Below are 14,104 nucleotides of genomic sequence, written 5' to 3'. Positions count from 1 at the left end.
TGCATAAATATTGATTAGTGTTTTATTTTTCTGCAATCATGCTAAGGATAAGTGATTCCCTGTGATCATTAGGTTTTGTTTAATGTAAAAATTTGTTAGTATGACTTATACATAGTAAAGCATAACATCAGCCTTGAAAATGTAACGACTGATCAATGAAATTTTAACATTGTATTTTCATTCTGTTGAGTAATCACAAGTTTCATTCTGAATTTGTTGCTCTAAAATAATTGTTTCAATATCACACCCACATACAAACAAGAGGTTCACTTGCAAAAAGTCCGTCTTTGTTTTTTTCTTTATTGTGTGTTTTTGTGTGCAATTCAGCAAATATCAAAAAAGTGGCGTTACAAATGAATTGTTTAACAAATCCGTCACAGGGCCAGAACTTCCACTGAGATTTTGGGGTCATGTCACAAGTGTTTCTGATTAAAATCATGTTCGGCTACACTGAACTTCTATCACAGTTAACATGACTTTTAAACATCAAGCATCTTTAAATGTGGTGGTTTTGGAGGAGATAAACTTTTTAAGCATTGTCATATGTTTACAGAACTGTCAGACATAATTTTGAAGAAGAAAGAAATAAGAATGATATGTTATACTAAGCCATGAATAATCAGGAAATTACACTCTTGATGTCAACACATGAAATTCAGGTATAGGAAAAATAAGGTTGATATTGGGGGTTTTTTCTGAATTGTTATGGGTTTATACTAGCTTTGGGAGCATCTAGCTTGCTTTAGCTGTCTCTTTGAAGGGTTCGAGATGTGGTGATGGTGAATGGACTTTGTATTCAGAACAGTATGGATAAAAACATTAAGTACACATTGTCAGCAGAATGTGTAGACAAATCATATTGACTTGTTACAATTTTACTGGACAATGAAGAGCTGATTGACAAAGCAGCGTACTAGGACTAGAAATTAAGAGGCATAATTCTGTATCCATATAACAGCAGCAGAAAAGCTGTTCAAAAACTTTAAAAAAAAAAAAGGTAATACAACATTGAGTTTTATACAGTTAGAGGAGAATCTCAGCTTTCTGATGATACAGACATTGTTTTGTACTCTAAATATCAAGCAAAATAGGTCACATTACATAATAACCGTCAAAAAGCCAGTAGTTTGAGGAAAAGTTTGTAGTAAGGTGCAGGCAAAAATACATAACGGAGCCCACTGACCCTTAAACTGGGAGTGCATGCTGTACTCTAGGGGCTGTCTTTGGGTGAAAAAGACAGAAAATGTTTTATTTTGTAGCCAGCAAGGTAATGGAAAAAAGCATGCCTAACAACAGCGAAGTAAGATGAGAGAATATTGATATGTGGTCTGTTTGACCAATGAAGTTAGCATACATACACAATTAGACACCCACAGTTATCTCCTCTGGGTGGAGTTAAAGAGCCGCATGACGTATGGGAGGAACGATTTCCTCAGTAGCAGATAGCAGCCTGTCAATGAAACTGCTCCTCTGCCTGTGGATGGTACTGTGTAGTGGATGCAGTGGATTGTCTATGATTGACAGGACTCTGCTCAGCGCCCGTCGCTCTGCCACGGATGTCAGGCTGTCCAGCTCTGTGTCCCCACAACAGAGCCCGCTTTCCTCACCAATTGGTCCAGTTGTGAAGGGTCCCTCTTCTTGATGCTGCCTCCCCAGCACACCACCGTATAGAAGAGGGCGCTTGCCACAACAGTCTGATAGAACATCAGCAACAGTTTTTTGCAGATGTTCAATCAATCAATCAATCAATCAATCAATTTTATTTATAAAGCCCAATATCACAAATCACAATTTGCCTCACAGGGCTTTACAGCATACAACATCTCTCTGTCCTTAGGACCCTCACAGCGGATAAGGAAAAACTCCCCAAAAAAACCCTTTAACGGGGGAAAAAAATGGTAGAAACCTCAGGAAGAGCAACTGAGGAGGGATCCCTCTTCCAGGACGGACAGACATGCAATAGATGTTGTACAGAACAGATCAGCATAATAAATTAACAGTAATCCGTATGACACAATGCAACAGAGAGAGACAGACAGAGAGAGAGAGAGAGAGAGAGAGATGCAGGACAGACAGTAATGACAGTAGCTTACAACAACATTATTGAAAGTAATAATATTAGAGTTATAGTTCTGGCTACGGTGGTACAATATGTTGAAAATATGTATTAATATCTGGCAGTATACATGTGTGAAAATAATCATATGTGTATAATAACAGTAGAAGTATGACTAATGACTAATGATGGCAACAGCAGGAGGCATCTGGCAGGACCACGGCAGCAGCACGACCACACACGTCACACTATCCAGGCATCGCTGCGATATGAGTTAATCTGAGAGACAGTGGAGCACAAAGGCTCCGGAGAAGAAGCCAAGTTAGTGACATCTAGAATGGCTGAGTTAGCAAGATGCAGTAATAGAATATGAGAGAGAGAGAGAGAGAGAGAGAGAGAGGGAGAGAAGGTGCCCGGTGTATTATAGGGGGGTCCTCCAGCAGACTAGGCCTAAGTCTGCCTAACTAGGGGCTGGTACAGGGCAAGCCTGAGCCAGCCCTAACTATAAGCTTTATCAAAGAGGAAAGTCTTGAGTCTAGTCTTAAATGTGGAGACGGTGTCTGCCTCCCGGACCGTAACAGGAAGATGATTCCACAGGAGAGGAGCCTGATAGCTGAAGGCTCTGGCTCCTGATCTACTTTTGGAGACTTTAGGGACCACGAGTAACCCTGCGTTCTCAGAGCGCAGTGTTCTGGTGGGATAATATGGCACTATGAGCTCTCTAAGACATGACGGAGCTTGACCATTTAGAGCTTTATAAGTTAACAGTAGGATTTTAAATTAAATTCTGGATTTTACAGGGAGCCAGTGCAGAGAAGCTAAAACAGGAGAAATATGATCTCATTTCTTAGTTCCTGTTAGTACACGTGCTGCTGCATTCTGAATTAGCTGGAGAGTTTTTAAGGACTTACAAGAGCTACCTGATAATAGAGAGTTACAGTAATCCAGCCTTGAGGTAACAAAAGCGTGGACCAATTTTTCTGCATCTTTTCGGGTCAGGATAGGCCTAATTTTCGCAATATTACGCAGATGAAAAAATGCAGTCTGTGAGGTTTGTTTTAAATGAGAATTAAAAGACAAATCTTGATCAAATATTACTCTGAGGTTTCTTACGGTAGTGCTAGAGGCCAGAGCAATGCCATCTAGAGAAACTATGTCATCAGATAAAGAGTCTCTGAGTTGTTTGGGGCCAAGAACGATAACTTCAGTTTTGTCTGATTTTAACATCAGGAAATTGGTGCTCATCCAGGTTTTTATGTCTTTAAGGCAGTTATGGAGTTTAGTTAATTGATTACTTTCTTCTGGCTTCATCGATAAATACAACTGTGTATCATCCGCATAACAATGGAAATTTATAGAGTGATTTCTAATGATGTTACCTAAAGGAAGCATATATAGAGTAAATAGGATTGGTCCGAGCGCAGAACCTTGCGGAACTCCAAAACAAACTTTAGTACGTAAGAATGATTTATTATGAACGTCAACAAATTGAAAACGATCAGATAAGATTTAAACCAGCTCAATGCAGAACCTTTTAGGCCAATTAAGTGATCCAGTCTCTGCAGTAGAATTTGATGGTCAATAGTGTCAAACGCCGCACTAAGATCTAATAAAACAAGTACAGAGACAAGTCCTTTGTCTGAAGCAATCAGAAGGTCATTTGTAATTTTAACTAGTGCTGTCTCAGTGCTATGATGCACTCTACCTCTCCTGACTGAAATTCCTCAAATAAATTATTATCATGGAGAAAATCACACAGCTGGTCTGTGACTACTTTCTCAAGGATCTTTGACATAAAGGGAAGATTAGATATTGGTCTGTAGTTGGGTAACACCTCTGGATCCAAGGTGGGCTTTTTTAGTAGAGGTTTAATTACAGCTACCTTAAAAGACTGTGGTACATAGCCTGTTAATAAGGATATATTGATCATATCTAATATATGAGTGTTAACTGAAAGTAAGACCTCCTTAAGTAGCCTAGTTGGGATGGGGTCTAAGAGACACGTTGATAATTTAGATGAAGAAGTCACTGCGGTCAATTCTTGAAGAGAAATTGGGGAGAAGCAATCTAAATATATATTAGGTCTTACAGCCGTGTTTGAGGTTAGATAAGTAGGCCTACTATCTGAGGACAGGAGGTCATGAATTTTGCCTCTAATAGTTAGAATTTTGTCATTAAAAAAGCTCATAAAATCATTACTAAGGGCTAAAGTAATACAAGGCTCAATAGAGCTTTGATTCTCAGTCAGCCTGGCTACAGTGCTGAAAAGAAAACTGGGGTTGTTCTTATTGTCTTCTATTAATGCTGAGTAATAGTTTGCTCTGGCATTGCGGAGGCCCCTCTTATAAGTTTTGAGACTGTCTGCCCAGATTAAACGAAGGATGCCAGCCTTCTGAGGAAGTACAGTCGGCCCTGTCCATCTTAGTCTTGTCCTTAGTCCTGAATCAGTTTCTTGTACTTCTCCTCCTGTCCACTACCGATACAGCCCACAATGGCTGTGTCATTCGCAAACTTTTGCATGTTGCAAGACTCGAGTTGTATTGGAAGTCCGACGTGTACAGGGTGAACAGGACAGGAGAAAGCACAGTCCCCTGCAGCGCTCTTGTGCTTCTGACCACAGTGTCAGACCTGCAGTCCCCCAGTTGCACATACTGAGGTCTGCCTGTCAGGTAGTCTGTGATCCATGCCACCAGGTGTAAGCCTACTCCCACATCAGTCAGCTTGTGCCTGAGGAGCTGAGGCTGGATGGTATTGAAGGTGCTGGAGTAGTACAGAAATGTAGTTCTCACAGCACTGCTGCCTCTGTCCAGGTGAGAGAGGGATCAGTGTAGCATGTAGATGATGGCATCCTCCACTCCCACCTTCTCCTGGTACGTGAATTGCAGCGGGTCAAGGGCGTGGCGAACCTGTGGCCTCAGGTGGTGTAGCAGCAGCCGCTCCATGGTCTTCATCACATGTCATGTCAGGGCGACCAGCCTGAAATCATTCAGCTCTGCATGATGAGGGTCTCCCAGCTCCGACGTGCAGACCTTCAGCAGTCGAGGGGATGCTCCATCTGGACCTGCTGCTTTGCTGGGGTGAAGCCTCCTCAGCTCTCTGCACACCTGGGCTGCTGTGATTGCAGGTGGGGAGGGAATCTCCTTAGTGCAGGTGTCTGCTCATAGGGGGAGGGAGAGAGCAGAAGAGGGCGTGGGGGGCGTGGTATTCAGAGGTGAGAGTGGGATGGGGTTGTCAAACCTGTTGAAGAAGTTGTTCAACCGGTTCACTCTGCCCACATCCCCCTCGATGGTGGCACCCCGCCTCGAGCTGCAGCCGGTGATGATCTTCAACTCGTCCCATACCTCCTTCATGCTGTTGTTCTGCAACTTCTGCTCCAACTTTCTCCTGTATTGCTCCTTCGCCTCCCTGAGCTGGACTCTGAGTTCCCGCTGCACGCGTCTAAGCTCCTGCTGATCACCATCTTTAAAGGCCTTCTTCTTCTGATTCAGAAGGCCTTTAATGTGACTCGTAATCCAGGGCTTGTTGTTAGCATAGCAGGGCACCGTTCTTACAGGAACAACAACGTCCATACAGAAGTTAATGTAGTCAGTGGTGCAGTCAACAACCTCCTCGATGTTCCCACTGCGCGACGCCTGCAGTACATCCCAGTCTGTAGTTCCAAAGCAGTCTCTCAGAGCATGCTCTGCCCCAAGAGACCACTTCCTGAATGAGTGTGTGGTTGTGGGTAGCCTCCTCACCTTCAGTTTGTAGTGAGGCTGAAGCAGAATAAGATTGTGGTCCGCTTTTCCCAGTGCAGGCAGCGGGGTGGCCCTGTATGCATCCTTTACATTTGCATACAGTAGGTCAGTAGTCCTATTTCCCCTGGTGTTACAGTCCACATACTGGGAAAAAAACAGGTAGTGTAGTGTCTAGAGTCACATGATTAAAGTCCCCAGAGATTGACATAAGTGCCTCAGGATGCTGTGTTTGTAGTTTAGCAACAACGGAGTGGGTGACGTCACACGCTACTTTTGAGTTGGCTCATGGCGGGATGTAAACAATGACAAGCTGACTGCTGGAAAGGCCGCCACTCACGGCGGGATGTAAACAATGACAAGCTGACTGCTGGAAAGGCTGCCACTCACGGCGGTGCCGAAAGTCGAATGAGTTCAAATGAACATAAATAGTGGTTAAAAGTAAAGTTTAAGTGAAGTGCAGAGAGTGAGGTGCAAAATGTCCAGCTCAGGCTTTCAGAGCTTGTACAGCCTTGGGGAAGAAGCTGTTTTTAAGTCTTTCTCTCTGTGCCCTCATGACCCTGAGCCTGCCAGAGGGGAGTGTGTAAAAAAGACATTGTCCGGGGTGTGTGCAGTCAGACCTGATCTTTTCAGCTCTGTTTCTCAGCTGGGCAGAGTGGATTTGTTCCAAGGATGGAAGAGGGGCACCAATGACCCTCAATGCAGTTTTGATTATCTGCTGCAAGTCCTTCCTCTCCTCTGAGGTGCAGCTGGAGAACCACACTGTGCATCCATAGCTCAGGACACTTGCTATGGTGCAAGGTGAGGAGTTTCTGTGGAAGCCCAGTTTTTTTTTCCAGTGATCACCAGACTGGCATGTGTTGTGTCCTTGTGTCTCCTGAAGTCAGTGCGAGCTCCTTTGTCTTGTTGGCGTTGAGAAGCAAGTCATTGTTCTGACACCAGGATGTGAGGGCCTGGATCTCCTCTCTGTAGGCTCTCATCATTGTTGGTTATGAACCCCACCATGGCTGTGTCATCTGCGAACTTGTATGTGTAGTTTGTGTTATGGATGGGAGTGCAGTCGTGTGTGAATAGTGAGTATAGGAGTGGACTGAGAACTCAGCCTTGGGGGGTGCTGGTGTTGAGGATGGTGTTAGAGGAGATGCGATCTCCAAGTCTCACGTGCTGTGGTCTGTTGGAGAGGAAGTCCTTAATCCAGCTGCAGAGTTGGTGGTCCAGGCCCAGTGACAGCAGCTTGTTGACCAGCTTGCCCGGGGTTGACCCAAGTGTTAAATGCCGAGCTGAAGTCAACAAACAATATTCTCACGCAGTTGTCAGGGTTCTCCAGGTGTGTCAGTGCAGTGTGGAGCAGGAGTGAGATGGTGTCCTCATTTCACCTGTTGGCTTTATAGGCAAACTGATACTGGTCGAGGTCAGCAGGGACAGAGGCTTTGATGCGGTGCATTACCAGTCTCTCAAAGCATTTCATGATTATCGGTGTTAGTGCAACAGGCCGATAATCATTCAAGTTTGTAACTGCTGAGTGCTTCGGGATAGGGATAATGGTCGTGGCCTTCAAGCAGGTGGGAACTGTGGCCTCCTTCAGTGACCTATTGAATATGTTGGTGAAGACAGCCGCAAATTGATGTGCACATGCCTTTAGGGCACGTCCTGGGACCCTGTCCGGACCAGTTGCCTTCCTGCCATGGATGTTGAGCAGGGCCCACACTGTTAAGAACGACAAACGTGCCATGTGCAGTTTAAACAATTTATTAAACTGCTAAAAACACCAGACTAAAAATGCCTAAAATAGCACACTAAAATGTAAAAGGGAGGTTTAAAGTCCATAATCAAAAGGTGTAAGAGTCCAAGGCTCAGGGGGCAGTCAAAGTAAAACAAGTTCAAAGGATGAGCTACTTAAGTTTAAAAGGGGCAAGGGGGGTGGAGATGGAGATGGCACTCTCGTATTGCTGGTGTTGTTGTCACCGAGAGAAGAAGGTGTTCAGCTGATCAGGGAGGGAGGGGTCGACTGTAGAGGGTGGGCAGGGGTCTTGTTTGTAGTTGGTAACTGTTCTGATCCCCTGCCACATTCTGCGATTGTTACTGTCCTTGAAATGCTGTTCAATTTGCATTTTATATTTCTTCTTGGCAGCAGTAATCCCCCCTCTCAGATGTGCCCTGGATCTCCTGTAGGCCTCCCTGTCACCTGATCACAGCGCCACGTTCCTGGCTTTCAGTAGGGTGTAGGCAGGGCTGTTGAACCAGGGCTTTTGGTTTTGAGACACTCTGATGTGTTTGGTTTTGGTGGAGCTCTCAACACAGAACCTGATGTAATCCAGTACTGTGGAGGTGTATTGCTCTGTGTCTCCCTGATCAAAGAGCTCCCACCTTGTGTCCTCAAAGCAGTCCTACAGTGCTGCCTCAGTCTCAGACCAAATCTGAATGGTCCTGACCTGACTCTTTGTTTTGCTAATGAGAGGTTGGTATGTAGGTCTTTAAGAACAGAGCCAAGTGGTCTGACAGTCCAAAGTGGGGGGCTGGGCGATCTTTGTAGACATCTTTGAAGTTAGTGTAAACGTGGTCCAGTGTTTTTCCATTCCATGTTCCCATGTGGATGTTTTTGTGGAATTTGGGTAACACAGACTTCAGGTTTGTGTGATGAAAATCCCCCGCCACAATGATGAAACTGTCTGGTAGTCTGTCCTGTTGTTTGCTGATTGCCTCATGCAGCCTGCTCATGGCTAACTTTGCATTAGCCCGTGGGTGAGTGTACACAGCAAAAACAAACAATGCGCTGTGCTCACGACTGAATGGGATGGCCTGCATTTTAGGGCCAGAATCTCCAAGTCTGTACAACAGTGCCTTTCTATGACAGTGACATCAGTGCAAAAATCGTCTCTCACAGAAAACACACACACCTCCTTCTTTTTTCTTCCCAGCCTCTGATGTGCGGTCTGCTCTGTAGATGTTGTGTCCCTGTAGTTCCACAGCTGCATCTGGGATGTTTCCATGCATCCATGTCTCAGAAATTATTGTTATACAGCTGTCCCACCTGTTATTTACAAATTTAAGTCTCAAATTGTCCATTTTGTTGACAAGAGAGCAAGCGTTAAGGAGGAGTAAGCTTGGAAGGGCCGGTCTGTGTGGAGCCTGACGTAGTCTGTCAGCCTGCCCTTTTACCTTGCTTCTGTCGTCTGTATCTCCACGGTCTGGGTCTGATGGCAACTCGGATTAATTCCAGGCGCTTCCGTGGATGAATAGTCTGTCTTGGAAAGGATTTCATGTCCTCTGGAACAAAGTTCAACCAGTATTTCCGTATTTCCATAAGTTTTAAACGTGAGTACCTTAAAAAATTGCCGTGAATTGGAGAGCTTCCAGCCAATGTCTGGCTCCTTGCGCTGCCATCTTGTTGCTGTTGTTGCTGTGATTCACGATGCTAAGCTGCTGAGAGCAGCTCAAGCGGTTTGTCAGTGGAGGTTTTACTCTGAAAGCCAAGACCTTGTTTGTATGCCACTGTCCGGGACCCTTCTTGTTACTGTAACGTTAAGCCTTTTATTCATAATTTCAGGGAGACAATGAGGGAGATTGGTACTGTGTAGGACCAGAGTGCAACTGACAAGTGTTTGCAGCTTTTCATCATGTCTTTACAAGCTTCACTATTGTATTGTCTGAATTTGGTGTTAAGAGTTTTATTTCAGTTCGGACCACTTTAGTCAAAGAAAATCTTATTTCCATTGCAATTTGATACTTGGCAGTATGGCTCTGCCTTCCATGCACCGACGTGGAAAGCCGAAGGCAGAGAGCACACCTCTCTGCCCTCAACCCGCATGCGAGGAAAGCCTCTCTGGCCTTCCGGAGTCTTATATGGAAGAGTCAGCAGAGGAGCAGTTTAACTGAGAGCCAAATTAGATTAGGTAATTGCAATGAGGCTAATCAAATCCAAACAGTGCTAAATTATAAACATACAATTAACTTAATGAAGAGAATCCAGCAGATATGTTATACATTTATTCTGTCAGCCAGCAATTTTTAAGAGCACTCATGGCTTTTTGAGCATCTAGGATGGCTTAAGTCTCGGGCCGATAGTAACTCTCATAGGCTGATGATATCCCTCGGCCCATAGCCTTGATTGTTGAGACAGGAGCTATAGATGCGGCGGTTGTTGCTGTTCCTATGTGGAGTGAATGGACGGTGTAGTGGTCTGGCGGGAGCCCAAAGGTTTGGCAGAGGAGGCAAAGGCGAGATGCAAACCAAGAGGTTTCACCTTTAGGTGAAGTGGTTTGAGTTAAATAGATTGAATGGTAAATGGACTTGTAATTGTATAGTGCCTTGCTCATCTTCTGACCAAGCAAACTCCTCCTCATGATCCTGACAAATGGAGGCTGTACCCTGGCTTCTGTGCTCCATCCTTAGCAACTCCATCCATTGGCCCTGTCTTGTGGTTGTCCTCCTAATCATCATCTGCTCTACCTTCTAGTCAGCATGATCCCTGCCACTGCTCAGTCCCCAGGCCGTTTCCCTAAGGTCTCCTGCTATGCTGGTGTCCAGTCCCCAGGACACCTACCCAAGCTTTTCTGCCCTGCTGATCTCCATCATCCAGGCCCCATCTCTGTCATTTCCTTTGAATTTCTAATCCAGACCTCTCTCCCACTCCCTGCTTGGTGGTGACTTCTCTATTTTTGTTGTCTGGGCCTTCTATATCTAGCATCCCGTTCAGCTATTATGATTATACTGTGCTGTGCCATCATCATCTTATCCATCCTGGCAGTCCTATCCATGTGCAGCTTCCTCCTTACCAAAATATTTGTTAGGCCTCCTAGCTCCTTAAATTGTGAATAAAACCACAGGCAGAGATGAATTTACTTGCAAAAGTGATTTGGGTGTGTGTGGGACTTTGCCAAAGGCTCTCTCCAATGTTTGACTATGCAGGTGAGTGAACTGTATCTTTGTTACTCCTTTGACCTCAGAGGAAAGCTTCATTTTCCAAGGAAAGCGATAAACAATACTACCTGGAATGCAGAGTGGATCTTCATCATCCGTAAGACTCTGACGCATCAAGCTGTTGGTTGGCCAAAAACAAATGTGTCAAGTCAAGTGGGAATTGACCAAAGTAAACTTGTTACATCAAGTAGGATTATTATTCTTTAGCCACTGAGCTCATAAGTAAAAACATTTTGTGATGGTTTGTGTTGTTCACTAATGCACAATAAATATGCTTTGTTCTCTCAACACTGGATTGTGTTGTTAATGTGCTAATTTAGCCTGGTTCCAGACCATAGACCCCGCCCACTCAACTGAGTAGGCTTGCATCTCTGGTCTGGCATACTGCAATGAATTTGCGATTATCTCGTCCAAACGATGGACGGACCAATGAACGCCGGGGGTGGGGGCAGGTCTAGCGATTAGCCAATCAGCGCCACGCTAATGGCGACCGCTACAGATCCTACAGACCACATTAACGATGCTATCGAGGTATTTCGCCACTACTTGTGTTAATGTAGGACCAAATTAAGGAAGCTGCTAAACTGGATTTATCGGCGATGCAGCTGGGCGTGCATGACGACGGAGACAGTTTAAATGGGCAATCCTCGCTTGTTTTCGGCAACCCCGAGACATGGATACTAATGACGTCAGATTCTGGGTGAGTTGTTGATTTCTGCTGATTGGTTAGGGAAAAATCAAATTCCCTCCTCCTTGTAAATTGTCTTCAATGGAGGCGATGTCAGACTGGGAAGGTTCTGGGAGCTTAAGTCTGACACTCAGGCTAGTGCTAATTGGCTAAGTAGGGTCATGATGATCTCCTGATTTCCCTTTTTGAACAACAGTCACAAAATACTGCCCTCTGCCGTTGTGGAGTTATTTCCTCTCATGCAGGTGCATAACGTATGTGCTGGTAGGCCATTGGCTGTGGTCTGCGCACAGTGTTCAAGTACAGCTTTTTGGTCTGGGTTAGCTCCCTCTCCATCATCTTGCTGAAAGTGGCCAGGGTGTGGCAGAGCCCAGAGCACATCTCATGGAACAGCCAGAAGCTTTGGCCTATGCTGAATGCTGTCCTGGGCTGGGCCTCAAGTGCCAAGTGAGGTAGTAGCCAATATCAAGGGTTTTTTCTGGCTCAAAATGAGGAGGAGGTGGTACTATCCTGATCATGTGCACACTTCTGTATGTATACTGTGCCTTCAACTGGCTCAAGAAAACACTTTATGCAAGCAACAATAATATGATTGAATAATAGAGCAATTATTAATAAACTGTGGCCAAATTGTTACATGATAATTCAATTGGGATTTTTTTTTATAGTCCTAGTAATAGTTGTTTGTGTACTGAGGTAGCTGATCTCATGACTTGGATGAGGTGTCTGAGACTGGGAACATGTCCACAAATACTGACATGTTGAATTTATTGCAAAACAAGTTTATTCTGCTGACAAAATATTATTTACACAAATGTAGAGCTCCTGATTTTGAAGCATTTAGAAAATAAATTAAGAAATAATTGCATTTTAAGATTCCCCTCTCATACACTTTTACAACACCATTTCACCATTTGGTGACTTTAATTTTCTGCACTGTTGTTGTAACCCCTGCTGAGGTCAATGTCCTCTTCCCAGCTTTGGGTATGCTGAAGCACATAAAATGTCCTCCACCAAACATTTGACTAATTAAGCAGAGGCTTTGCAATTTCGTTTTCCACCTCTGGGTCTATTTCCTCTAGAGTTCAGGCCTCCAGAGTTTGATGAAGTTGTTTACAAGTGTTCTTGGTGAAGAGTTTTCATGAGATCTATGGAGGGTTAAACAATCTGTTAAAAATGAACATTCCACAGACCCAAACACTTCACTCTGCGAGTTCTGTAGATGAATATTCTCTAAGTGTGTTTTCAAGTCAGGTAAATGTAAAAGACTCTTCAGTACAGGTTACATCTTTATTCAGTAACGGCTATTTTCACAGTTATTTTCTTGTGTATAATCTGTCTGTTCAGTTTTTTAACAACCTTAATGGATGATGAATTAAATGTAACATATATAACTTTTGGTGGGCATGTCGAAGTGGACAAATACAGATATGTGTATTTTGTGATTATGTTCATAATATATATTCTAATAATATGCAGTAATTCCACTATTGTGTACCTTATCTGGGTTCACAAAAACCTTCATGAGCCTATGTACATTTTCATTGCAGCTTTGTTACTGAACTCTGTCCTTCTCAGCACAACTATCTACCCAAAGCTTTTGATTGACTTTTTATCTGAAAAACAGATCATATCATATTCTGCGTGTCTCTTTCAGTTTCAGATGTTTTACTCTTTAGGTTCTTCAGAGTTCTTACTGTTGGCAGCCATGTCTTACGACAGGTATGTTTCAATATGTAAACCTCTTAAATATCCAACTATCATGACCAAAACAACTGTCAGTATTTTCCTGGTTTTAGCTTGGGTTCTGCCTGCTTGCCAGGTTGCAGTGCCAACTGGTTCGAGTGCTAATAAAAAACTTTGTACCTTTATTTTAAAAGGAGTTTTTTGTAACAATACAGTTTATAAACTTCAATGTGTGATCTCAAGAGCACGCCTTGTACGAGATATGATTATAATGGTTAATGTTGTACTTGTTCCTGTGCTTTTCATACTTTTTACATACACTAGGATATTCCTAATAACTTATCAAAATGGTAGAGAAGTCAGAAAAAAGGCTGCACAGACTTGTTTACCGCACTTGATAGTTTTGTTAAACTTTTCCTGTTTGTGTGTGTATGATGTCATTATAATTGGACTGGAACCTGTTTTTCCAGAAATTGTGCATTTAATAATGACTTTACAAATTGTTTTGTATCATCCTCTATTTAATCCAATCATGTACGGATTAAAGATGAAAGAAATTTCCAAACACCTTAAGAGGTTGTTCTGTCAAGCCAAAATGAAGTAATGCATAAACATTGATTAGTGTCTTATTTTTTCTGCAGTCATGCTAAGGATAAGTGATTCCCTGTGATCATTTGGTTTTGTTTAATGTCAGAAGTTGTTAGTATGACTTATACACAGTAAAACATAACATCAGCCTTGAAAATGTAACGACTGATCAATGAAATTTTAACATTGTATTTTCATTCTGTTGAGTAATCACGTTTCATTCTGAATTTGTTGCTCTAAAATAATTCAATATCACACCCACATACAAACAAAAGGTTCACTTGCAAAAACGGTTAAGTCCGTCTTTGTTTTTTTCTTTATCATGTGTTTTTGTGTGCAATTCAGCGAATATCAAAAAAGTGGTGTTACAAACAGGGTGTCACAGGGCCAGAACTTCCACTGAGATTTTGGGGTCATGTCACCATAAAATCA

General features: G+C 43.3%; 1 protein-coding gene across 1 annotated transcript; it reads left to right on the top strand.

Moving 5' to 3' along the window:
- The first annotated feature begins 12,573 nt into the window (after positions 1 to 12,573).
- On the top strand, positions 12,574 to 13,701 carry LOC117250946 (olfactory receptor 6N2-like). The gene has a single exon (XM_033616903.2). It carries the CDS (start codon positions 12,762 to 12,764, stop codon positions 13,686 to 13,688), a length of 927 nt encoding a protein of 308 aa, XP_033472794.2. The 5' UTR covers positions 12,574 to 12,761; the 3' UTR covers positions 13,689 to 13,701.
- Positions 13,702 to 14,104: the final 403 nt, after the last annotated feature.

The sequence above is a fragment of the Epinephelus lanceolatus genome, chromosome 14 (genome assembly GCF_041903045.1).
Source record: "Epinephelus lanceolatus isolate andai-2023 chromosome 14, ASM4190304v1, whole genome shotgun sequence".
In the NCBI taxonomy this organism is placed as follows: Eukaryota; Metazoa; Chordata; class Actinopteri; order Perciformes; family Serranidae; genus Epinephelus; species Epinephelus lanceolatus.
Note: the sequence above shows the minus strand (reverse complement) of the source record. Positions and strands in the feature narration are given on the sequence as shown.

What these genes read in the sequence shown, in the direction of transcription:
- LOC117250946 (XM_033616903.2), top strand. Translation starts at nt 12,762, where the DNA reads ATGGATGATGAATTAAATGTAACATATATAACTTTTGGTGGGCATGTC.